Source organism: Nematostella vectensis, chromosome 7, assembly GCF_932526225.1.
Source record: "Nematostella vectensis chromosome 7, jaNemVect1.1, whole genome shotgun sequence".
Lineage (NCBI taxonomy): Eukaryota > Metazoa > Cnidaria > Anthozoa > Actiniaria > Edwardsiidae > Nematostella > Nematostella vectensis.
The window spans coordinates 16,598,661-16,624,056 of NC_064040.1; the positions used below are offsets into that span (position 1 = coordinate 16,598,661).

General features: G+C 40.5%; 2 protein-coding genes across 12 annotated transcripts in view; one reads left to right on the forward strand and one right to left on the reverse strand.

Moving 5' to 3' along the window:
- LOC5516017 overlaps positions 1 to 16,489 on the reverse strand; it is a 55,192-nt gene extending 38,703 nt beyond the window's left edge. For 2 of the 11 annotated variants that reach the window (XM_048730579.1, XM_048730570.1), the window contains exons 1-20: positions 16,359 to 16,489; positions 13,869 to 15,486; positions 13,040 to 13,165; positions 10,388 to 10,468; positions 9,745 to 9,863; positions 8,925 to 8,985; positions 8,317 to 8,370; positions 7,954 to 8,034; positions 7,384 to 7,449; positions 6,448 to 6,628; positions 5,985 to 6,082; positions 5,676 to 5,789; positions 5,365 to 5,421; positions 5,257 to 5,290; positions 4,897 to 4,976; positions 4,685 to 4,753; positions 4,149 to 4,250; positions 2,413 to 2,488; positions 1,769 to 1,875; positions 1,492 to 1,615 (exon numbers count right to left, since the gene is read on the reverse strand). In XM_048730579.1, the coding sequence (XP_048586536.1) occupies positions 1,492 to 1,615; positions 1,769 to 1,875; positions 2,413 to 2,488; positions 4,149 to 4,250; positions 4,685 to 4,753; positions 4,897 to 4,976; positions 5,257 to 5,290; positions 5,365 to 5,421; positions 5,676 to 5,789; positions 5,985 to 6,082; positions 6,448 to 6,628; positions 7,384 to 7,449; positions 7,954 to 8,034; positions 8,317 to 8,370; positions 8,925 to 8,985; positions 9,745 to 9,863; positions 10,388 to 10,468; positions 13,040 to 13,144 (1,609 nt within the window). In that variant the 5' untranslated portion in view covers positions 13,145 to 13,165; positions 13,869 to 15,486; positions 16,359 to 16,489. Of the gene's footprint in view, positions 1 to 1,491; positions 1,616 to 1,768; positions 1,876 to 2,412; positions 2,489 to 3,931; positions 3,938 to 4,148; positions 4,251 to 4,684; positions 4,754 to 4,896; positions 4,977 to 5,256; positions 5,291 to 5,364; positions 5,422 to 5,675; positions 5,790 to 5,984; positions 6,083 to 6,447; positions 6,629 to 7,383; positions 7,450 to 7,953; positions 8,035 to 8,316; positions 8,371 to 8,924; positions 8,986 to 9,744; positions 9,864 to 10,387; positions 10,469 to 11,297; positions 11,840 to 13,039; positions 13,166 to 13,868; positions 15,487 to 16,358 lie in introns of those variants that run through there. The other 9 variants (XM_048730574.1, XM_048730576.1, XM_048730575.1 and 6 more) reach the window with 9 other exon arrangements.
- Positions 16,490 to 16,597: 108 nt separating this feature from the next.
- On the forward strand, positions 16,598 to 22,846 carry LOC116620179 (uncharacterized protein CFAP97D2). Its single transcript, XM_032385848.2, has 4 exons — positions 16,598 to 16,730; positions 19,185 to 19,277; positions 20,596 to 20,724; positions 22,154 to 22,846. The coding sequence occupies exons 1-4, from the start codon at positions 16,635 to 16,637 to the stop codon at positions 22,259 to 22,261; spliced, it is 426 nt and encodes a 141-aa protein (XP_032241739.1). The 5' UTR covers positions 16,598 to 16,634; the 3' UTR covers positions 22,262 to 22,846.
- The last annotated feature ends 2,550 nt before the right edge of the window (positions 22,847 to 25,396 follow it).

Consider the following 25,396-nt stretch of genomic DNA (forward strand, 5'->3'; position numbering starts at 1 on the left):
CTGATCATCTGGACCCTTCTCTAGGCACGTGCCTCATAGCCCCTCGAGCACCCGCCATTAGACCCATGCCTGATCATCTGGACCCTTCTCTGGGCACGTGCCTCATAACCCCTCGAGCACCCGCCATTAGACCCATGCCTGATCATCTGGACTCTTCTCTGGGCACGTGCCTCATAGCCCCTCGAGCACCCACCATTAAACCCATGCCTGATCATCTGGGCCCTTCTCTGGGCACGTGCCTCATAGCCCCTCGAGCACCCGCCATTAGACCCATGCCTGATCATCTGGACCCTTCTCTGGGCACGTGCCTCATAGCCCCTCGAGCACCCGCCATTAGACCCATGCCTGATCATCTGGACCCTTCTCTAGGCACGTGCCTCATAGCCCCTCGAGCACCCGCCATCAGACCCATGCCTGATCATCTGGACCCTTCTCTAGGCACGTGCCTCATAGCCCCTCGAGCACCCGCCATTAGACCCATGCCTGATCATCTGGACCCTTCTCTAGGCACGTTCCTCATAGCCCCTCGAGCAACCGCCATTAGACCCATGCCTGATCATCTGGACCCTTCTCTGGGCACGTGCCTCATAGCCCCTCGAGCACCCGTCATTAGACCCATGCCTGATCATCTGGACTCTTCTCTGGGCACGTGCCTCATAGCCCCTCGAGCACCCGCCATTAAACCCATGCCTGATCATCTGGGCCCTTCTCTGGGCACGTGCCTCATAGCCCCTCGAGCACCCGCCATTAGACCCATGCCTGATCATCTGGACCCTTCTCTGGGCACGTGCCTCATAGCCCCTCGAGCACCCGCCATTAGACCCATGCCTGATCATCTGGACCCTTCTCTAGGCACGTGCCTCATAGCCCCTCGAGCACCCGCCATCAGACCCATGCCTGATCATCTGGACCCTTCTCTAGGCACGTGCCTCATAGCCCCTCGAGCACCCGCCATTAGACCCATGCCTGTTCATCTGGACCCTTCTCTAGGCACGTGCCTCATAGCCCCTCGAGCACCCGCCATTAGACCCATGCCTGATCATCTGGACCCTTCTCTGGGCACGTGCCTCATAGCCCCTCGAGCACCCGCCATTAGACCCATGCCTGATCATCTGGACTCTTCTCTGGGCACGTGCCTCATAGCCCCTCGAGCACCCGCCATTAAACCCATGCCTGATCATCTGGGCCCTTCTCTGGGCACGTGCCTCATAGCCCCTCGAGCACCCGCCATTAGACCCATGCCTGATCATCTGGACCCTTCTCTAGGCACGTGCCTCATAGCCCCTCGAGCACCCGTCATTAGACCCATGCCTGATCATCTGGACCCTTCTCTAGGCACGTGCCTCATAGCCCCTCGAGCACCCGCCATTAGACCCATGCCTGATCATCTGGCAGCTCATGACATTGCTGGTTTTTGTTTCTGTTGGTTTTTTGTTGTTAATGGTGATGATAAGTTTGTTGCCGTTTTGAGCTTGTAACTGTTGCTTTTACCTTTCCCTAGCTTTGCCAGCAGCAATGCCTTAAGGTCACTCTCGCCTGAGATCTTCTGTATGTCGTCCGCCAACTCGTGCTTTGTATCCTTCTTATATGACGCGCTCACTTCATTCAACTTCGCCTGCATCAAGGAGAATAACGTGTTATTATCGAGATCTATATCTTTAGGCTCAAGGGTCCATCTTTTTTGGGGGAAGTGGCTTATTAGAGCTAATCCAAAATCCATACAGATTGATAGAAAATTTTCAGGTTTATAAGGTATCACAGCAATTACCTTATTCATCGGCAGGAGTATTTTCGCCACCGCCCCTAAGTGGCCATCTTTTACGGCGGCCTTCAGTTTGTCTCCTTGGAACCCGGTCGGATCACGTGATATTTTGACTGCAAGATACCAAATTTAGATTATGCATGACTATGCAATATTTCAGATGCAAAATTGGTAGTTAGCCAAGCGCTGTTTTAGGTGGTGGTCAACTTTTTCAATTGTTCTTTCAGGATTATAAAAATGGTTTTGGAACGATAATGAACATGATGATGGAAATAATAATGACCATGGTAACGATGACGAGATGGCAATGACGATGACAATCATGGTAATGACGATGACAATTATGGTAATGGCAATGGCAATTGCGTTAATGACGATGACAATTATAGCAGACGATGACAATTATGGTAATGACGGTGACAATTATGGTAATGACAATGACAATTATGGTAATGACGATGACAATTATGGTAATGACGATGACAATTATGCTAATGACGATGGCAATAATGGTAATGATGATGGCAATTATGGTAATGACCGCGATGATGATTGTGATGTTGGCGATGACGACCGGGATGACGAAGTGTTAATTATGATACTGATTGCAGAGGTGTAGTGATGACAATAGTGATGATGATGATACTAACCTAAGGTTAAGAAAGCCTTCTGCATGTCTCCATCCATCTCCTTATCAATAGACTCTTCAATCTCTACTTTGGTCAGCTGCAAATCGACAAGCAACGGCTATTAAATCAAGAATTGTCCGTCGTCACTGTTGTTGGATTTGCTATGCGCTTCTTATAGTTATATAATAAAAGCGTTTTCTATAATATACTCCTAGTTATACCAATTTTTTAAATCAATTTTCCATTGATGATGTTGTTCAAATGATAGATGTTTGATTAGCATTGTTATATTTTTGTGTGATTGTCAATCAAACTAAGCTGACAGGCGCGTACACAGTGGTGTCCCCCCTCTTAGCGGTAAAAAAGTGTGCCATTTCATAGTAAGGAACCTTCAAATACTATGCTTTTTTCATTAGTGCCGATGACGGCGCACCCCTCCCCACTCGGCCAATCCTGGGTACGCGCCTAGCTGATATTGTTAGACTTGTCGCCTTACCTTCTTGTACTTGGTACACATGGCCTTACCTTCTTGTACTCGGTGCACATGGCCTTACCTTCTTGTACTCGGTGCACATGGCCTTACCTTCTTGTACTCGACACACATGGCCTTACCTTCTTGTACTCGACACACATGGCCTTACCTTCTTTTACTCGGCACACATGGCCTTACCTTCTTGTACTCGGCACACATGGCCCTACCTTCTTGTACTCAGCACACATGGCCTTACCTTCTTGTACTCGGCACACATGGCCTTACCTTCTTGTACTCGGTACACATGGCCTTACCTTCTTGTACTCGGTGCACATGGCCTTACCTTCTTGTACTCGGCACACATGGCCTTACCTTCTTGTACTCGGCACACATGGCCTTACCTTCTTGTACTTGGCACACATGGCCTTACCTTCTTGTACTTGGTACACATGGCCTTACCTTCTTGTACTCGGTGCACATGGCCTTACCTTCTTGTACTCGGCGCACATGGCCTTACCGTCTTGTACTCGACACACATGGCCTTACCTTCTTGTACTCGGCACACATGGCCTTACCTTCTTGTACCCGGTACACATGGCCTTACCTTCTTGTACTCGGCACACATGGCCTTACCTTCTTGTACTCGGCACACATGGCCTTACCTTCTTTTACTCGGCACACATGGCCTTACCTTCTTGTACTCGGCACACATGGCCTTACCTTCTTGTACTCGGCACACATGGCCTTACCTTCTTGTACCCGGTACACATGGCCTTACCTTCTTTTACTCGGCACACATGGCCTTACCTTCTTGTACTCGGCACACATGGCCTTACCTTCTTTTACTCGGCACACATGGCCTTACCTTCTTGTACTCAGCACACATGGCCTTACCTTCTTGTACTCGGCGCACATGGCCTTACCTTCTTGTACTCGGCACACATGGCCTTACCTTCTTGTACTCGGCACACATGGCCTTACCTTCTTGTACTCGGCACACATGGCCTTACCTTCTTGTACTCGGCGCACATGGCCTTACCTTCTTGTACTCGGTACACATGGCCTTACCTTCTTGTACTCGGTACACATGGCCTTACCTTGTACTCGGCACACATGGCCTTACCTTGTACTCGACACACATGGCCTTACCTTCTTTTACTCGGCACACATGGCCTTACCTTGTACTCGGAACACATGGTCTTACCTTGTACTCGGCACACATGGCCTTACCTTGTACTCGGCACACATGGCCTTACTTTCTTGTACTCGGCACACATGGGCTTACCTTCTTGTACTCTGCACACATGGCGGATATCTGCGTGAAGCTTCTCTGCGTGAATACTCGTATGAATGCTCCCTCATCAGTCCCCCAGCTCGCTACTCCGGCCTGAAGCAGGTCAAAAGGCAGATTAAAATAAAAACAAAAGGATATAAATTGACCTTTGTTTTACTTCACTAAAAGAGGAGCCTTCTAAATTAAAGTTCTAAATTCAAACATTGTCTTTTCAGGAATGGAATGCAATGCTGATGGCGTGATGCTATGCTGTACATCCTAAAAACTTCTGAAACGAAAATTATGTCCAAAATACAGTCTCTCGTCATTCCCTCGATTTTATCCCTTTTTATCTCACAACAAACTTTCTTGGCCCAGTGCCGTAGAAGTAAGCGAGGCACCAAGACACGTCAACTGTAATTTTTTTTAAATACAATAAGGAGCCCCCGCCTCTATGTTTGGAATGTTATAGGGCACTATGGCAACAAAAACGTAACCAGTTATCTTCACTTTTATGCCTATAGCTTCTCTAAAGCATCATTGTTTACCTCCATAAGGTCTTTGGCGTCTTTCTTGGCGAGGTGTATGTCTGCTTCCTTGGACTCGTCACGCTGGCCCTGAGCAAAACAAGAAATATTTTTAAAGGGTGGTAGCATCGTTGTTCACAAACTGTTCGCGGGATGTTATACAATATCATCGACATTAGGAGATCGCCCGAGGCGTACATGCTATGTGATAAGTATCACGCATGCGCACGTACCTTGCTGAGTTCGACCAATAATGTTTCTAGATCACCGCTTGTATCTCCTCGGAGGTCCTCCTCTAGGGTGTGGTCGTACTCTGATCGATACAAACGCGTTTAGAAAATAAGCAATTATGGTCAATAAACGTTGTTATTATGCTCTATCATACAAAGTCATTTTCACGTTAACACATTTGAATAAACATTAACACATGTATAAAAGCAAACTGTAGTAGTTTGCAGCAATAGTTCAAAATGGCCACCCAAAAAAGGGAAGTATATCTGCAGAGTCTGATCTAGGGGTGAGGGGAAGAAGGTGTTGCTATATAGCTAGAAATTGAAAGGTTGGTGGGTAAAGGAGTGAAGTGCTCTACTTACTCTCTTTGTATGCTTCCCGTATTGCAGCCAGCTCCTTAAAACCAAACATACGTATCATAGTGAGCGTTTAAAAGTCGGCAAGTTTAGACTAAGTCATTTAAAGATTACCTTGTTTGGCCTTGTACAGAGAATGCTGATAAGTGCGTCTTCGTCAGTACCAAAGCCCTGTAGCATAAAACAGAAATAAACCAGGTGCTCTGAGCAAATAAATGTTCCATCCATAGACACAGATTTTTGCTTGATGCAGCCATTTCCAAATTCCACATCAAAAAAGCGCATAAATGATCAGGAAATGGGGTAATTTTGACTAATTTTATCAAAACTTATAAGGAAAAGACAAGTAGGGGCCATATATCTCCTTTTGATATTTCTGTATTGTGCCCCCCAATATTTCGAGACCTGCTTTGCAATACATGTACCTTGGTGGCCTCGTAAAGAGTCTTGGCGTCTTTCATGGCTGCTTCTTCCGCAAGTGACTCGAGTGCCTTCATGATCTCCTCATCCAGCACACTCTTCAGCTCCTCATTCAAATCCTGCATATTATCATGTTAGCCGATTAAGCCATCGCTACCATCACAGACACCATAACAGTGATCATAAGCAGTATGTTTGCCATCGTACCGACCCGCTACTACCACTATTACCACCATGACTCATCATCATCATCATCATTACAACCTAACCCTATACAATAAGCCGAAATTTCCTTGTGACGATGTTTCACCCACCTTTTTGTATAAGTCTTTGTACTTGTCTTCCAGCTTATTCATTTTGTCTTTTTCTGATGTTCGACCAAGGATTCCCATTATTCGCTCTTTGTCATTTTCTAAAACATACACCACAATTCCATGTAGTTTACACGCACCTCGTTCCACATTCCCTGTTACGGCCAGGGGCGGCGGAGTGGTCCCATTAGTGGGCGGGGGGGGGGGGGGGGGGGTTGGGGGAGAGGTGGGTAGTGGTTTCAGGGGGAGGGGTGGCTGGTGGTTTCAAATTCTTGGGCGCTATTTATAAGAACGCAGGGATAACCTAGGTTTTAATGCACTGTTCAACAAATTTGTTGTCGGTTCCATATGTACCGCTTGGTTTTAAAAAACGTTCATATAGAAACATCCGCTCAGAAAAGTGGGTTCCGCCGCCCCTGACAAAACAAACGGATGAGTTTGCTTCCGTAATAGAAGTATCAATTACCTTCTATGGCCGTTTTGAGTTCCTCGGCGTCCATTATCGCCTCATGCTCTGAGTAGCCAGTTTTCTTCTTCTTGCTCTTCTCAGCGCTTGAAGGTTTGTTGTCTATGGGAGGAAGGCTAATGTTGTCATCGCTGTCACTGTCCTTTTTATTTCTTCTACCCTCTGATGGACTGGGAGTAGCCTACGATGAACAAATATATACATGCAGTTGACTTCCGATAAACCCTTTGCAGCTATATCCTCGCGCTAACTCTAATCAAGTATATTCACCTTTGAATAGCAGGCGCGTACACAGGGGGGTGCGCGCGCAACCCCCCCTTGGCGCCCAAACACTGGGTCATTTCTTATTAAGGAATCTTCATATTCTAGGCTTTTTCTATATGATACCTATGACTGCGAACCCCCCCCCCCCCCCTCAGCCAATCGTGGGCCTGAAAAAGATTTAGATATCTCACCCTGACTGAATCTTATCTTTGGTAGCTTTAGGCCCTGCCAACTCAAAGTAATCCCCGTAACAAGAATCTTCTATTTTCTTATTGTAATGTCTTGTAGAGTTGATTTGTAACGCTAAAACCTCTTCTCCCTCCCATCAATCACATTTGGTACCGTCTGTACTGTGACGCATTTCAGGCCAATAAAATAACAGTCCAGCGCTTTTGACTGACGGAAGCCAAAATGTATTTTGATTTGGTTCGCAGATTAACCAAAATCGCAGTGACATTTTCAATATTTTTAGTATCATCAGTAATGAATGCCTGCTCTCAAAAAAGATTGATTGATTTCCCTTGCTGGTTTGAGTAATCGGGAGTCAATGTCATATTATCTTGTAACTTTATAATATCTTATACTTAATTTTGCCCTTGTGAGCTGCAGCGAGAATACATGAATTTAGCGATGCAAAAATCTTATTGAAAATTTAGCACTCATTTTTTTTACCGGCGGCACAGGAGGTAACGAATTCTTATCATCGTCATCGCTCTCGAAATCGTCATCACTTGCATCCTGGAAAGGATAAAGTAGAACTCTTTTTATCATGAGAATGTTTATTAGTGCTGCACATACAGCATAATAGTGCAAGATGTATACCTTGTTACGCTATTTCACATTGAGATATTGTCTGAATCCCCCAAGTTAATGTCCACGTGATCTGGCGTCCAGGACGTGACGCTTTATTGTGACACCCCCCTCTCATATGACTCGCCCTAGTGGTCAACCCAAACCGTCCTACTCCCATCTTTTCACTTATATAAACCTCCATCTTTCCTTTTTACTCTTTATACTGTCCGCCTGACACTTGGAATTCCACACAAATGTGTTTTGAATTTAAGACTCGATATTTAATACTATTGTCTGCCCTTTATACCATGTACACATCTATCTTTCCTTCACTGCCGAAGTCTTTAGTAGATGCCTACATCATGAACCAATGTTTCGCAAAGCCATTAGCCCTGACACTTCTATTGCAAGTTATCAATAATATATTATGGTATGAAATACCCGTCTCACCTCGTCTTCAACATTGTCGTAGTCCTTAGTTGACGCCTCAATCATAGACATGTAGTACAAGTGCTTCTCATAGTCCTTTTCCTGGACAGAAAAAGATTTAACCAACGGCAAATTCAGACGATAACTCCAGCAATAACGAGATCGCAAACTTAACTGGCCTTTCTTTCCCTTTTAGGGATATAATGTCTTATAGTCTTGTAATGCTGCTTACATAAAGCTCAGTAACACCCACACCAATTCCTTTGGTCTGCTGCTGTGTAAGTTATAATTCTACCAGGGACTGGTCCCAGGATTCCCCAAACGGATGCCTCACGGAGTTACTCCCCTTTTAACGTATGTAAGTTAGAAGAAACTGAGACTTACCCATTCCTCGCTTCTGTAATAAGACTCAACCTTTTTCAATCTCTCAGCCATCAACTTTAAATTAATAAAATTAGGCCTTCAATAAATACGCTGGTACAGAATATGAGATGTGTGTGCAAGACGTGGGCACTGGACACATCTGACACACCTGACAGCGGTGCGACCATTACATAACTTACACTTTTTAACGCCTGAAGATCTTAACATCCCTACATGGTATAAGAATTGTACTATAAACTATATAGCTGCCAGAAAGCAATCGCGTATATTTTGTCATACATTTATGTCTTTCCCGAATGCATACATATTTTTCGAATCGTTAGTACTTCAGTAAATTCAAGTGCTTATATGCACCAAGTCTGCTTTTACAAAATCCGCCCGTCCAGAATTATTTAAAAATTTTCATCATTTTCAACAGGGTTAAGAAGTGGGTCTCTCGACCAAAACCCCATTCGTATTGGCCATACATGGATTGTGTTACTTATATGTAATCCAGGACGTCTGTATTCCTAAAACAAGGTGTCAGAGAGTGGGACCAAGCAGTGGATTGCGTTACTGGATTGCGTTACTAAGTTGTATGTATGTCGCCTGATTAGCATAGTATTTACCCGATTCTCTTCGTCTATTCTGCGCTGCCTTCGGTCTCTGAATCTCTTCAGTCGGTCATTACTTAAAAAGACAATAAATATCTATCAAATGATCCATTTAATGCATTTCTTACCACAATGCAAATTCCATAAATGCTCATTTAGTGACCAGCTTTAAATCAGCACTTCTTTTCAAATTAGCGTCCCTCTAAGGTAGCGCGTAGCTGGTGCGCGCAGGATGTTTGGCTAACTCTTCTTCCACTCGCTAAAATGTGTATTTTCATATTTAGTAAATAACTAGTCTGCTTGCAGCTGTTTTTATTGTCAGTCACATATTTTCACAAAATATACAGAGTATACCTGCACACCCCAGCCCGCCGTCCCTCCCCTCTAATACTTAAAAGCACCATCTATATCGCCACCAGATATGTAGGAATGGCCTAGTAGCCAGCTAATTTTCAGCTTTAAAAAGCAAATTGTACCCCCTTACGCTGCATATGCCCTAGTGATCTGAGCTTCTGAGCAAAAGCATGCACTCTTACTCCGAAATCAGGAAGAGCCATAATCCTAAATTTATTCTCTAATTAGCGCTTCCTAGCAAGGCGAGTAAAAAATGAAAGGCATTACGGTGTTGGTCAACTAGATGAACATGTATAGGGTTATGCAAAATGCAGTGAGTGAGTCATCAGCCTCATAAATAGATATGAAAGTAGAAACGTTTCGAAGAATCGCCGTATGTTATGTCTATATTTTGCATATTAATGTCTACGAACCTCGAAACACATAAAAACCCAGGTGACTCCAGTCCCTGTCACTCTGTTGCTATAGTAACCTGGCTTACCTTGGCTTCCAATCCTTGTTCCACGCGTCGACTCGCGCAGGCGATGTCTTGATCTCCGATAGTTTATCGATTATGACGAGGTTCTGACGATCAATTTCCGCTTGTTTTTCTTGTTCCACCTATTTAAATGCGAAACAGAACCATGGTTAAAGGTGTAGGGAAAATTAAATAATTAACGGTAGTGTTCAAAGCAGAGGAAATTTCCAGATGGGAAAAAATAATAGAGTTTTCTTTCTGATAATGAAAAAGAATAAGATTATTCGGAATTTAGAAGGTAGAATTTATGAGGAAAAATTTGGAATAATTCGGAATTTAGAAGATGTAGAATTTATAAGAAAAAATTATTAATCTGAAATGAAAGGAAAATTTGCGCAAAATTGAAAGAAGTAAATTTTGAATAGGGAGGAGGCAATTGTTTCGGAGATTATTGCTCAGAATTTTTTTAAGGAAAAAAACAAATTAACACTTAGCCTCTGGACAAAAGACAACAGCTGTTTTTGTTGTGAAGGTAAACACAAACAAAAACATACATGCAAAACATGAATAATGATGGCAATTTTAATAACAAATCAAAATCCATATATTGGCCCCTTATCTAGTGGTCTAAAGCCATGTTTTCATATTACATACATAATATTACTACCTGCAATCGTTTTACTTCTAGTTGTAGATGCATAAACTCGCGCGGAGGGGATAAGTCCAGGGTGCTTTTTACATTTTTCAGCTGCGGACAAAATGGCAGGCAGTTAGTAATAAATTATTGTTTTCAGCAGAGAATGGTCAAGAAAAGAGAAAATAATATTTTCTATTTTACTTAATTTAATTTTTCTTTACAAATAAATGAGCACAAGTAAATATCATATATTGTTAGTAAGCACAAAGTAAATAAATGTAGACGAAGTTGGAAACAGTTGTGTGCCCAAAAGTACTGCAAAAATGCAGCAGAATTTTATTTTAAAAATTTTTTTTGAGTTTGAGAATTTATTTTTGTTTAGATTAATAATTGCATTTATTCCAGAGTTTGTAAGACATTTAAAAATGAGCAGAATAGGGGTATTTTTTTCTAAGGTTTAAGTAATTTTATAATGGAATAATACCATGAATTTTCTCAAACTTCAGCTAGTAAGTACTGGTTCAAAAAGTACATACAGACAGATTGAAATAGGGAAAAGTTATTTTCAGATGGTAATGAATGCTTTCGACATTTTCAGCTGCAGCAAAATGATTATAAACCGTTGCTACCAAAATAAATAAAATACTGTTATTCTAAGATAAGACAAGGCTTGATTCAAATGGATTATGTTTAAAAAAGTCAAGTAGTAGCGTATAGTGAGGAATACAAGAACAGTGTATAATTATTTAGTTTGAAATTGTCTGTCTCGGGGTATTGATATAAGTAATTGTCACATTGAGAATTGTGAGTTAACATTTTAACGCATATCATACACAAAACTCCAAACCTTTTTACTATGGTCATGTGCCAACCGAATAATTACCAAAATTTATAATTTCTCCGTCGACGTTTTCAAGTTTAATTCACCGTTTTTACGCACCCTCCTTTTGTACTCATCTTCGTGTTTTTTCTTCATTTTGCGATCAACTACACTTGTTCTTGCCGCCATTTCGAGAGACCACGTTCTACTCCGGAGTGTTTTCCCAGCTAATCATCAGCTCCTCGCTCTCCTTGATATTCCAAATAAACAAGTCCGTCTAGCAGTTTAGTGCAAAACTCTAATATCCGGCATCTCGTATCTGCTCCGCTCTCTTGTCAAATATGATTTCGATTTCCTCGATATAGCCCCTTGAGTAACACGACTCTTTGGTAAAAAATAATCCAAAGGGAAATGTTTGAATTTCCGTAATTTTGATGTCAAATATTAGTCCTTGTATTTGTCTATATAATTTCTCTGTTTATATAGCGATAAGAGACCTCGGCTCGCTTGATACATTCAAAACGTCACTAAAATGTGAAATAAGGCATAGAAATGGTGACGATCTCTGACACGTTTGACATAAAAGAGTTAAGCTTAACGTGTGTCTCGACAAAAACTCGTCGCTTTCGTGATGGACCTAGGGGACTTGTTAGCGTAACCAGGGCCGACAGATTTGTTATGGAGATGGTAATTTTCATTTCTAATACAATAAAAGGTAGAATGCGTGACGGCACCCCCGCCACAGGACACAAACAATCGCTTAATTCATATCGAGAAAGTTTCGGTAATGAATACATTTGACTCCCGATATCGTGAGCCTTTTCAAGAGAACCCGAAATAGTAACTTAACGATAGTTCGAGTTCGAGTTAACAGGAGTTGTCTAGTGGTGCGTAACTGATGGTGCTTGCTGTCTTGACAAACGTCAAGTGTCTACCACCAAACAATGATAACGTGACAATCACAAGCAAAAAGGCCAATACCTGGATACAAGTAGCTGTAGAAGATGTAAAAAACAGTAGTATTGTGTTCGATTATCGGGGCAAATGTGTTTCTTAAGTATGACTATCGAAGGTTGCGTTATTCAGGGTAAAAATACAGTTCATCCAATTCCAATGGAAATTGCTTTTGGTTCAAATAGCAAGTAGCCAGTCGTTCGAGTCGAGTTCCCCTTAAATCCCCATCACCACCCCCTTGGCTTAGTTGCGCACCCCGCCCTCCTTTCTCACTAAATCCTCGCCTGTTTGCTATGATGAAGTATTGATGGGTGTACATTATCGGATAGTTTTCTACTTATATTATTGCAAGTTTTTTTTAATATTTTATTTTATTTCAGTTATGCGTCTGTTCTTGTTTATTTATTGATGACTTTCCAGCAAGGCTCTTCCTTCCTTTAACATATTTTTGTTATAAAAGTTGAACAAGGATTCTTAGTCATTGATTGAAATAAATAGCCATACGAAAAAACACTATTGTTTACAGCGGGCCTCTAGGAAACTGAATATGAGGCTTACACTCATTTAGCCCATGCGCAGGGTACGCCCCCCCCCCCCCCCCTTGGCCGCCAAAACGTGGGTCATTTCTTATAAAGAAAGCTTTAATTACTCTGCTTTTTCCATATGATACCTATGACTGCGCACCCCCCCCCCCCCCCCCTCTCAGCTAATCCTTGGTACGCGCCAGTCGTTGCCTTTTAAAGTTAGTGCTTCAGAGATCATCAAGAGAATCTTGTTACCGACTCGGCCCCAGACCTTTGCGAAATTACTTTACCTATTTTAAGTATCATAATATTCATAATATGCAAATTTTCATACCTTTGTTGAGTCTTAGATATGGAAAATGTTGATCACATCAGTCTATTCACCTTCTTCTTGTGTACTTTGTATCGCCTGCTCTGCCATAACTTGTCGAGGAGCTTGCTGGAGGGCGGGAAGCCACCATGTCGATACGCGTACAGACTATACACCATGTTTGATACGGCAAGATGTACCTGTCAACAAAGGTCGATCACTCAACAACTCCTTTGTTATTATACATCTTAAAATACAACGGTCTACACAGGGGCGTTTCAAGAGCAAAGTGGAGCGTGGGGTACAAACATATTCATGGTTTTCTCACATTCTAAAGCCATTCCTTAGCTCCGGAAAATAGGTTACTAGACCTAACTAGATCCAATTTAAATTCACACAATAGTCATAACTTGATCACTTTCTTAACTCTTCGATTAGTTAGATTTGCCTAGTTGTTGGTTCCCGACGTATTTCCACGTCTCACCAGAAGTGTTGGTCCGGACCACTTGGACCCCCTCCCTCCCTCCCTCCCTCTGGTCACGCGTCTCCTACTTGCAAGAAAACTTTAAAATAGCCATTTGCGAATGAAGTCTGATTAATCAACTGTATTTGATTAAAAGAATGTTAGTTTCTTTTTTTGACTGGCGAAAAATTGCAGCATGATTGCAATATTTTTTTAAGAAAAACTTGCTTTTATTGTTGGATGATTTTACGAGCCAGCCGAAAGTATATCGGGAAGACGTTTTGTTATACAATCATATAATGTATAAGGTCTGCAACGCGGCTTCAAAATTAGGGGATGTTTAGGATAGTATAATGATCTGTGAATACTCATTAAACCTATCGACTCGTTCACCCCTAGCTACATACATACAAAAAAAAAAACAGAGTAAAATCAGATACCTTCGCTCCTTTTGAGTTTTATGTAGCCAGATACAAATGCATGTAGTCAATCTTCACGTCTGCTCTGGTACTCTGGTGATAAGCAAAACTGCAAAACAGCTTCGTATATGATTTTGATGATGGGATTACAGTTGCATTTAGCACACTGGAAGACTTCCCTAGGACGTTATTAAGTCTACTGGGGCATAATGAATGCTATGCTTTCGAATGTTTGCAAGTAAAGGTTGCTAAGGAATTGTATTGCTAAGTTCCGTTTTTCTGTTTTTACGTTTTTACCCCTACCTTGACAAATGACTCTAATTTTAGACACCAGCATTACACATTTTTTCTCCCATATCTGTCTGTGAAGTCATTCCTCAACCAAAGAGAGATTACAGTGCTAGCATAAGTCAACATTTTTGCCTTCTTAAGACGACTAAACTTGTTTGTGAAAGATAACTATAAAAGCACAACGCCTTACTTTGTATGTAGACTAATTTGAATAATAATTTGAATTCACCAGAAGTTTTTTTGTTCCATGAAATTAAGTCTTAATTCTATAATTTCCTCTTACAAAACTGCATCTATTTTTAGACAAAATAAAAACGCAAGCTTTGTCTAGTCATGTTATCCTGCTTGGTTCTACTGCAGTTTGTATGATCTTTTCGCTGGCTGAGACTCAAAGTTGTCTCAATTTTCCACAGTTTTTTGTTACAACTCAGGTAGCGCAAAGTGTGTGATCACGCTACGTTGCGACTCTTTAGAGTTTGTAGCTAACATTCCGTCCGCAGATAGATACCCTCGCTCTCTCTACGATCGTAAATGTCTTATTACCCTGATATTAAATAAAGCAAAATAGAACATACATATTTATTTCTTGGAAAGCGAGTATCCAAAACCTTGACTTTCTGTTCAACAGCTTACGGCTTTATTAAAACTATTTACATGAGTTGGCATTAAACCTCTTACAAAATACTATTCATTTGCAAAAAGTTGTTGATGTGTTTTATAGAAATAGCCCAAGAGCGAAAACGGGAACAAAACGAATTTAAAACTATAAAGGATATATTGTATATTTACCTTGAATTTACTTTTTTGTGGGATGAAATTTGTTTTTTACCTCTTGATTTCACCCGTGCCTGGTTTACAAACAATTATACTTTGAACAATACAACTACAAACAACAATAACACCAGAGAGGTGCGAATCTAAAAGATCTTTTTTATATATATCTGCATCCACTATGTACTGTAATGCTTCTTCGTTAGCTTTTTAATTTATTACAACCTTAGAATTAATAAAATGGAAACAAAACGTGCATCTCACAAATTATCTGCAAAAGTGCACAAGTGCGTTTGTAAGTAATGAACTGTGTATATTGCTGTAAACAGGTTGAATTAAACAAGACCTTTGTCTTTTGAATAATCAATCGATTGCTCTATAAACGAATTCGCATTCAAGACGACACCTCATGTTTATACCTGGTAGGACGCCACGAGCGTCTAGGAAGATATCATCACCTGAAGGCGGCTTTGTCCCACTTCATCTTGCACTTAGATCCCTCAAACTTTGTCGCAATTTTAACCTTAAAAGGTCTTCCTTGTCCTCTCAGCGAACCTCGAAAGACGCAGGCTGTATTCTAAAACACAGCATTGTCATGGTTATGTGACGTGTTAACAGTTTTAGTCTTAAGTCAATAATATCTGTGCGAGTTTGTTTAACTTTTCGTCTCCCGCATATTAAACACCTCGTGGAGAAGGCCCTTGTCAAGTAAACTATCAATGTATTGTACAGGACTCAAATTGCGTACGAATAACAGTTAATTTAGGTCGTTTATTAATAGTGAGTGTAGAGAGAGGAAGAAAAGAAACGGAATCGTGCGCGACTATTTGAAAGTATTAGAATAGTAGCACTTTGCAGCTCTACAATATCGCTAATACAAAAAAAAACATTACCAATTATTCAGTTTTATCTAGCTCATTTCCATTCAAAAATTAAAAAAAATAGTTGAGAAAAATGAGCGCACAATTCAAAAGCAATTAATTTTTTATATCAATTCAACTACCTCATCTGCATATTGGAGTTAGTAATAGCATGAAAAACTTTTGACGTCCAAGACACTTGAATAAAAAAGCTCTTTTCCATTTCACTTTTCATTAGTGGGCTTAGAAGCAAAACAGAAAATCTAAATCTATTAAGGTTCATTACAGAGTAATTATTAAGTGTACAGACTGATTAAGTGATGCTCTAAGTAATACCCAGCCTCATATGCATAGCCGCCCTTAGCCGCCCAGTCATAGATAAACACCGGGTGATCTTAGTATTAATTTTTTTGTGCTTCTATAATGCCTCTAGCGGCTCATTATACAAGATGTTTACATTATACGTAAAAGTGACACGACATTTTAGAATACTACATTTCATTGACCAATCACAGTGCACTTATGCACCTAGTAGATTCCATTCGCAAGCACCCGCACTAATCCACTTCAGCTCAATTCAAATACGCACCTATACATCCAGACCGCGTCTCTATGGTGACCACCCAATACTATTCTGCACCTTAGCAGATTAGTATATCTTGTAGAATCTCGTATATAATCTCCCTGGATGAAAACTCGGTTGAAATCGCTACATTCTTTGTTGTTCGTTAACTTATTAACAAAGGCACCCACCACGCTTGAATAGAAGGCATCAGCAGTCGTATCCTTTTCGTGTGGGTTTCGTGCTGCAAAAGATGTCATATGAAATACTCGTCTAATTTGTATCAAGTGGGAAATACTGCAAATGCATCGAAGTAAGATGACGACAACATCTACAGCAGCGAATGATCTATTAGACAAACGATGGCAGCGAATGACTTACGAGAAACATCAAAAACGGGTAAGGATCTAAAACGACATTCACTTCGCACTACTGAGTGTATATATTATGCGAAATGGGAATAACATTATTGTACTTGGCTTATCGGCTATGAGATACAAACAAAAGACGGAAAAGTAATCCAGTATGTTGTAGGATAAAACTAAATAAACCAGGCTTTATATTTGAAAAGGGTTATTCTATTTAAGAGAAATGTTTCATTGAGAGCATCAAATCTAAATTATATATTATATCTTTTTTGGGTGTTTATCACTTCATTCGATAAATGCAGGGAGGCTCTGATAAACCACAAAGGGGAATGCATAAAGAGGATGTTTCTTTGTGCTGTTGCTTTGTTTGATTTTGTTTTAATGATCAAAAGTTGCCTTTGTTTATATAAGCTAACTGCTTAATACACGCTAAACATTATTTCCATTTTATAACCACAGACGTTATGGGCATAGTACAAATCTCCTATACCTGTACCGTTAAAACGGGAGAAACACACAAAACCGAATCCACACTCTTGAGTTGTCTGCTCTCTAATAATATAAGTTGTTATTGCCGCCGTCGTTTCAATTATTCGGAATAATTGCCCCGAGGCCTGTATCCATGTATCTCAAAACAAAAAGAAGAAAATTAATGTGTAATAATACGAAAAATCGCAAGAGAATACTAAAACGGTACATGGATTTTGACACCTGCAGTGCTAGCTGTTGTTAAATGTCGGAATATTATTAGTGTATGGTGATTGTTGTGTTTTACAATTATTTATACCCGGAATAAGTCCTATTTATACTCAGTCCAATACGAGCGTATAAAATAAAATTTTAAAAATGGAATTTTGGCTTAAAGAAAACATTATTTTTTGTATAGTTATTATAAAATGTCTAAGGGTGTATCGATTATTTATCACGTTTCTTCGTCCGCGCAGTGCATCATGTTTGCTAAAAAACGCTTTAAAAATTATAGTTATTTCTGTTTTTATAGCCACAAGAGGGCGGTAACTCGCACCGGGTACAAAAGTCAGACTTAACTTTTATGTCTTTTTATTTCAAGTATTTTGAAATAAATATTTCTTAATATATTTTTAAAAAGGTATTTGATATTTTGATTAAAAAAACATAAACGCTAAAACGAATATTTACGAACTTTACGGGAATGATGACAAATGCACGTGATATTCTAGTCTCGGGTTTTATGTTTGCCTGGTAGATGGAGGTGCAAAGGCCGTATTAAGGGAGTCTTAGGGGGTTAAATGGCCTCGAAACACTGAAAGCGCATATAAACCATATGCCATAAGCTTTTTTTAATTCCTTATTTCCAACAGAACATGGCAAGTTCCGGGCGAAATGAAGCTTTTCTGAGTCTGTGCGGTGTATCATTTCTTATGCGTAATCTCGCATCCTCAAGTTTCAAATGAATCTTAGATATTGTTTGCTACGGCCTCGTGCGACCTTGAAGTTGATGGGTTGCCTGTGTGCTACATGCGCACAGTTTACAGTAGAGACACGCATGAGACAACATATTTGTAGTACGTTGAAGTAACTACCTGAGCTATTCAACATTTGAGCAAAACACGTCATCTAGGGAAAATACGGTATTTGGTATTTAGCTTCGTCCCTCCCCTCGAAAGTGAACTCTTTGGTTAAGTGGGGGAAGGGCGTTGGGGTGCGAACACATCCTGTGGAACCTCCCACGGTTCAGGTCAGCGATCAAGAAAAAAATGTTTTGTCATGGTACTTACTCGGTTTTTAGCGAAGAGATACCAACCTCTGAGTCTTTTTTCTAATCATGCTGCCAAGATGGCTAAGTGAGGCACAGGTGCCGTTCTTTTCATTACCTTTCCTAAAGCAAATTCTTGACGATCTTCGGAAAAGAACTGCGTCTTAACAAGGCCTAAGGGTCGTATGGACGTCAGGCTATTTCACATTGGCCATTCTTTCGTTGCGCGGGAGATTGGGTCGAATTTATTAGCGACAGCATGCTGGGACGACTTAAGGGACAGACCATTAGAAAAGTGAACGGGGGTAAGGAACAAAAGAATTTCATTCACGATGAAAAGCCTGGAAAAAAATGCATGCAGATCAAACCAGACAGAAAACAATGCATACATTGATGAAAACAATTTTTGCACGTCTTGGAGACAAGGAAAAAAACATGCATGACTGAAACCTCCCCTCCTGAAACCTCCCGTCCCTTAGAGAACGCAATTCAACATGGCGTCGTAAACACTGAATGGCTGTTCTTCTCCCGGATTATCTTTGTTAGTTAGATTCATAACATTAACATTGGGATCATTCGCCGCCGTGTTGAATTGCATCCCCTAAAATTGTCCGAGCATGCTGTTCGCTTATCTACTCTACCCAATCCCCCGCTCACTCCTCTAACACAGTTGTAGACCACCAGCGCAGAAACCAAGCGTGTATTTCTATTTCTATTTCTAAAAAAAAGCATCGTTTAATTCTGTTTCAGCTTAAAGACATCAAAAGCACTATAGACCATCAAAATCGGCTCAGTTTCAACCACGAGGAGGTTCAGCTGCAGATGAGACTCAGACGGGCTGTGGTGAGTCGATATGACATGATGATGATAACGATATGATGATAATGATGGTGAGTTGATATGACATGATGATGATAACGATATGATGATGGTGGTGGTGGTGGTGAGACGATATAACATGATGATGATGACGGTATGATGATGATGATGATGATGGTAAGTCGATATAATGATAATGATAACGATATGATGATGATGATGATGGTAGTGGTGAGTCGATATGATAATGATGATGGTGGTGGTGAGTCGATATGATGATGATGATGGTGGTGGTGAGTCGATATGATGATGATGTTGGTGGTGGTGAGTCGATATGATGATGATGATGGTGGTGAGTCTATATGATGATGATGATGATGATGGTGGTGGTGAGTCGATAAGATGATGATGATAGTGGTGAGAAGATATGAAATGATGATGAAGAAGATGGTGTCCATGTAATTTTTAATATTAGTATAATCACTGGCCATTTAATGATAACAATTCTCATTTTGGAGGCCACCATTTGGATTATTTAGAAGGAGAGGAGGGAATAATGGAGGAATCTTATACTATGGGTCGGATCGTCTAAAAAAGTATTACACGACTCGGACAGCCACTCATGATGATATATTTTATGTTAGTTGTATTTGATAGATATTTGCTTGGCTTGATTGTGTGTCTAACAGGCTTGATTGTGTGTCTGACAGGCTTGATTGTGTGTGTGTCTGACAGGCTTGATTGTGTGTCTGACCGGCTTGATTGTGTGTCTGACCGGCTTGATTGTGTGTCTGACCGGCTTGATTGTGTGTCTTACAGGCTTGTTTGTGTGTCTGACAGGCTTGATTGTGTGTCTGACAGGCTTGATTGTGTGTCTGACGGGCTTGATTGTGTGTCTGACGGGCTTGATTGTGTGTCTGACCGGCTTGATTGTGTGTCTGACAGGCTTGATTGTGTGTCTGACAGGCTTGATTGTGTGTCTGACAGGCTTGATTGTGTGTCTGACAGGCTTGATTGTGTGTCTGACAGGCTTGATTGTGTGTCTGACAGGCTTGATTGTGTGTCTGACAGGCTTGATTGTGTGTTTTACAGGCTTGATTGTGTGTCTGACAGGCTTGATTGTGTGTTTGACAGGCTTGATTGTGTGTCTGACAGGCTTGATTGTGTGTTTGACAGGCTTGACTGTGTCTGACGGGCTTGATTGTGTGTCTGACAGGCTTGATTGTGTGTCTAACAGGCTTGATTGTGTGTCTGATAGGCTTGATTGTGTGTCTGATAGGCTTGATTGTATGTCTGACAGGCTTGATTGTGTGTCTGACCGGCTTGATTTTGTGTCTGACAGGCGGAGGAGCGAAGACAGGCCATCATTGATCGAGAAAACCGTAAAATCCTTGAAAGATTAATGTACATCGCGACACATCAGCGGACGCCTCTCCCGGGCGTAGGAGAAGCACATCGTAAACAAAAAAAGGTAAGTATCTGGCGCCTTCGCACAGGGTTTGCGCGCAACCAGCCTCCCTCCCCCCTGGCGTCCAAAAAGTGGGTCATTTCTTATTATAGTACTATAACTTTTGCTTATGATACCTATGACTGCGCAACCCGACCCCCCCCTCCCCCTCAGCCAAACCTGGGAATGCGCCTGTAAAGTCGACGTATGCTGGTGATTTTACTTTCTCGGTATACCTTTATATAATACATATAACGTCACTTAATATGTGGGTTAGTGGTGGAATATCAAGAAATTCAAAGTTTCCATTCCTTTTTAAGGATTTCATCTGGCGGGAACCTTTCTATATCAGACGAGTTTGCCATTAATAACTGCGCGACTCCGGAAAAATCCATACCTTCCTCGTAAAGAGGAATTGAAGATTTCGGATATTGGCGTGTCAAGGTGGTGTTTTATCATCAGTTGCGCGTCAAGTTTGCCTTAGGCCGTGATAAAATGATAACTTTTTCCATACATTAAGGGCCTTTGGTACTATCTCGTTGCTACGAAACTCCGTTGCTACGAAAGGGAAAAGCGCTTTATTCTGTTAAATAGACTAAGATCGCCGCGCGCTTTCCAACTTGATTCCGTGGCCCAGTGGTTAGCACCTTTGACTCGTAAGCAAGCGTTCCGAGTTTAATCCAGGGCGAGTCTTTTGTAAACTTTTATTTTCTTCGAAACTCCAGTTCTAATTTTCTTTTTTCTTTTTTTCCAAGATATTGAAAAAAACTTTCGACATTTTGTAGAAGAAAATGCAATTTTTATATGTTTTTCAAGAATAAACATAGATGGCGAAAAAACAAGATGGCGGCCATATCCGCGCGAGAAAAACACGTTAATTTGGAACATTTTACAACAATTGTGATTTTTTTTCATTCAAACCATTGATATCACCATTCCTAACAACTTAGCGCATGGGATTTTTGATTTTGAAGAAATAAAAAAGTTATCACCAAATATGTGGTTTTCGAAGAACATAAAAATTCACCATTTCTCGCGGTATCAAAATTTCGCAAATCCGATAAAGTTTTAGAAAATATTGCTGTTTAAATATTTCTGCAAAAAAAATTTGAACAGTTGCTTCTCTTACACGTTTTTCTGTTCTGAGTCACGTGACCATGGGAGGGGTCAGATGACGTCATCACTTGTGTCATTTATGTCTAAAACACTTATGTTGAAAGTTCCAAGAGATTTGACAAAAAGCAGAAGCTTTTATAATTTCCCTAGCAACGGACTCAAAAGATTGTACCATAGGCCCTTAAACGGAAGGACAAAGGACGAGAATCGGGTTTTTTTCCTGGGACAACCCCTTTCAGAGATAAATCGCTTACTAATGGACAACAAATCATAACCAAAGTTGAATAGAATCCTTATTAAAAAAATACATCCATTGATGGGCTTATTTATCTTTTAGAGAAAACAAAAGGATGGGAAGAGAAAAAATGACGCACCAAAAGGATCGATATCCACCGTGAAGTTACCTCCAATAGTGAAAAACGAAAAACAAGAAGAAAAGTCATAAGCCTGTGGATAGAGAAACCAGAACTCAGGAAATAAAACACACGCTAAGCCTGTGGATAGAGAAACCAGAACTCAGGAAATAAAACACACGCTAGGATGCCCGGAGTATGTGGTCGCCGCCTACAAAACGTGTTTTTGCGTCCAAGGAAATGATACGCATTCCTTCATTTCGTGAACCAATCTTGATTTATTAGATTGTGTAGTTCCAGAAAATATCCATACCTACTGAGGGGGTCGGAGGTATGACCCCCCACCCCTCTGGAATTTCCAACCCCCTGGAAATAAAAAAATACAGTAACTGTTAAGGAAAAAGGGCATTTTATCCCCCCCTCCCCTCTGGAAATTCCTGGGCGTTTTAACCCCCACCTTCCTGGAATTTTTAATCCCCTCAATGGGGGGGGGGTATGGATATTTTCTGGAACTTCACATTTAGTTGAAAGAAGTTTAATTATTTAAAAGAGAAATAAAGGGAGGGGACTATCTAGTTTTAACCTCAAGTTACTAACGTCTTGATAAATTGTATGGTTACTGATCCAACTTAAAGTATCTTTATTTTTTAGAAGAAATAAAGTGATAAACCCTTGAATAATTCTGCATCCGCTTCTGCTAACGCGACTCAACCCCATATTTTAAGTCCAGGGAATCTACGTTTCAACATAAAACCAATTGCAACAAAACTTCTCAAACCAAAGATTGATAGAGGTCGATTTCCTTGATTACATCTACTGAAAATACTAAAGAATTCCTTCGATTAAATGTAGTGGATGAGTATTTATTTTGTCGGCCATTTTTAATTGTATTGTTACTATCCACTCGTCAGCTTCAACATTTCAGTGGATGCTCAGGCCCGTACCTAGGATTTTTCTTGGGGGTGCAAAATCCGAAAATGTGGACCTAGTGCCCAATTTAAAAAAAAAGAACTTAGAAATACTCTTTCCCAACAACTAAATAGGTATTTCCCAAGCTTAACAGATTTAATAGCCCCCCAAAACACCACAGCATTGTAGCTAAATACATTTATGACTGCTTTTTAATTAGACAATCTACTTATAAATGTGAGAGAATAATGGCCTATGTACATCTGTTCACGGCGCTCTAACAAATCTGTCTGTCTGACTGTCTGTGTAATTTTTCCGGGGCACTATCGGATTTGAGGTCCCTGACAAGAAGGCCTCTGGCTGGGTGGAAACAGACATTGTGAAGAAACGCCTCTTGGCATCCGCTGGCCAAAGAAGTCAGTTTACGCACTCGGCATCCACTTACCTTATGATAAAATTACTTTAAAAAAAAGAAATAAAAGTGTTTAACTTGAAAACATGACATCTGGGAATTGAGAAACCTCACATAGAAGGAAAAATTAATATCGTTAAAACGTTGGCGCTATCAAAAATTACATACGTCGCTTCCCTGATATCAATTGACAAAGGCTTTACGACTGAAGGAAACAAAATAATTTGGTCTTCCATTTGGGACGGAAAACCTCCCAATCATCGAAAACGATGATTGGAAAAAAAAATCGAAGGCGGTCTCAACATGCCAGATTTTTCGATTATAAATAAGGCTATCAATGAAAGCAAGCTGGATCAAGCGACTTCGCACTCAAGACGAGCGAGAAGAGGAGAGTTGGAAGCGCATCCCTATTTTCCTCCTACAATCCGTTGGAGAAACTATCCTTTTCGATTGTGATTTTGATGTAAAAACATTACCTCTTAATCCTAAACTCCCAAGCTTTTACAGAGATGTGTTAAGGATTTGGCAAGAATTAGAGCTTTATGAGAAGGCATCGGTGTTTGAAGAAAATATTTGGAACAATAAGCACTGTAAAAATTGCAGGAAAATCCACGAACTGGCAAGAAAACACGGAATTTTTCAAATCAAACAATTAATAAATGAACAACGAATTTGGATTTCAGAAAAGGAGTTAATGCGCTTATATACGTCTAACTTGTTTATGTCTAAGTAACTAACACTTTTCGCATTGAGAAAGTGGAAGTTCCTAATGAAAACAGAACCGCTGCCTCAGAACACAACTGCACCAACTCCAAAAATGCCCACTTGTATGTGATAAGCAGTTCTAAATACCAACAGCCCAGAAAAGAATTATTAAATTTGGTTTCACTCAGGAAAACTTCGCCCATATCTACGTGCTCCCGTTTCTCATTACCGGGGACGTTCAGCTGCACAGTTAAAACTTACATCCTCCAACGCCTCTCTCTTCAGAGATACAATTGCAGACTCAAACAAGTGCTACCTTTGCAAAGAAATCCAGATTTACAGCATCTGTTTGTTGAATGCAAACAGGTTAAGAGTGCTTTTAAAAATTGTTGGACTGACAAAAATAGTGAAGGAATTGCATTAGAATATAAGTATATTGTTTATGGCTTCCACCCAGAAAAAAAACAGCGAATCAACCACTAAGTCTATGCATACAAGAAAAACGAAAATGTTTATTAAAACATATTCAATATACCTTAATACACAATTAGATATTAAAACAGCTGACATTTGCCAGAAAAATAAGGGTATCTAGTCTGCTTGCTTACCTACAGAAAGGAAAAAAAAGAAAAGAAAAAAGGAAAAAAATATATATTCAACGAGAGAAATATAAGACAAAAAAATTGAGTATTTAAAATGTAGTCTTTTTGTTTGTTTGTTTTTCTCGCCTTGTTTTTATCATTTTTTACACCATTTCATGTAACGTAACGTAGTGTAACATAAATGCTTTGTAAAAATATTGATATTGATAATCATAAAAAAATGCATTATTATGAAAAGAATTTTGTAAAGATAAAGATTCACATTTTAGGAACCTGGGCATATGGAGATGGGCTATTATTTGATAGTAGGTCCTAACCTGGCTTGCTGTGTATTTCAGATTTAGATTTCTGGAGCACAGCCATGGGTTGTCAACGGGGTGTGCCCTGACATAGATATCATGCAAAAAGCAGAAAATTTCTATGTCTAAAAATAAAGATGATGTACACACACCTGGCTAAAGACATGTATATGCAAAGCTACTGTACGAAATGTTATAATATTAATTGTTTTTGGATCCATGTGGCCCTTTAGCATCCCATGCCCTTCCCCCTCCCCCCCCCCCCCCCCCCACGGGCGGCTCTCGCTGTTAACGTTTTGA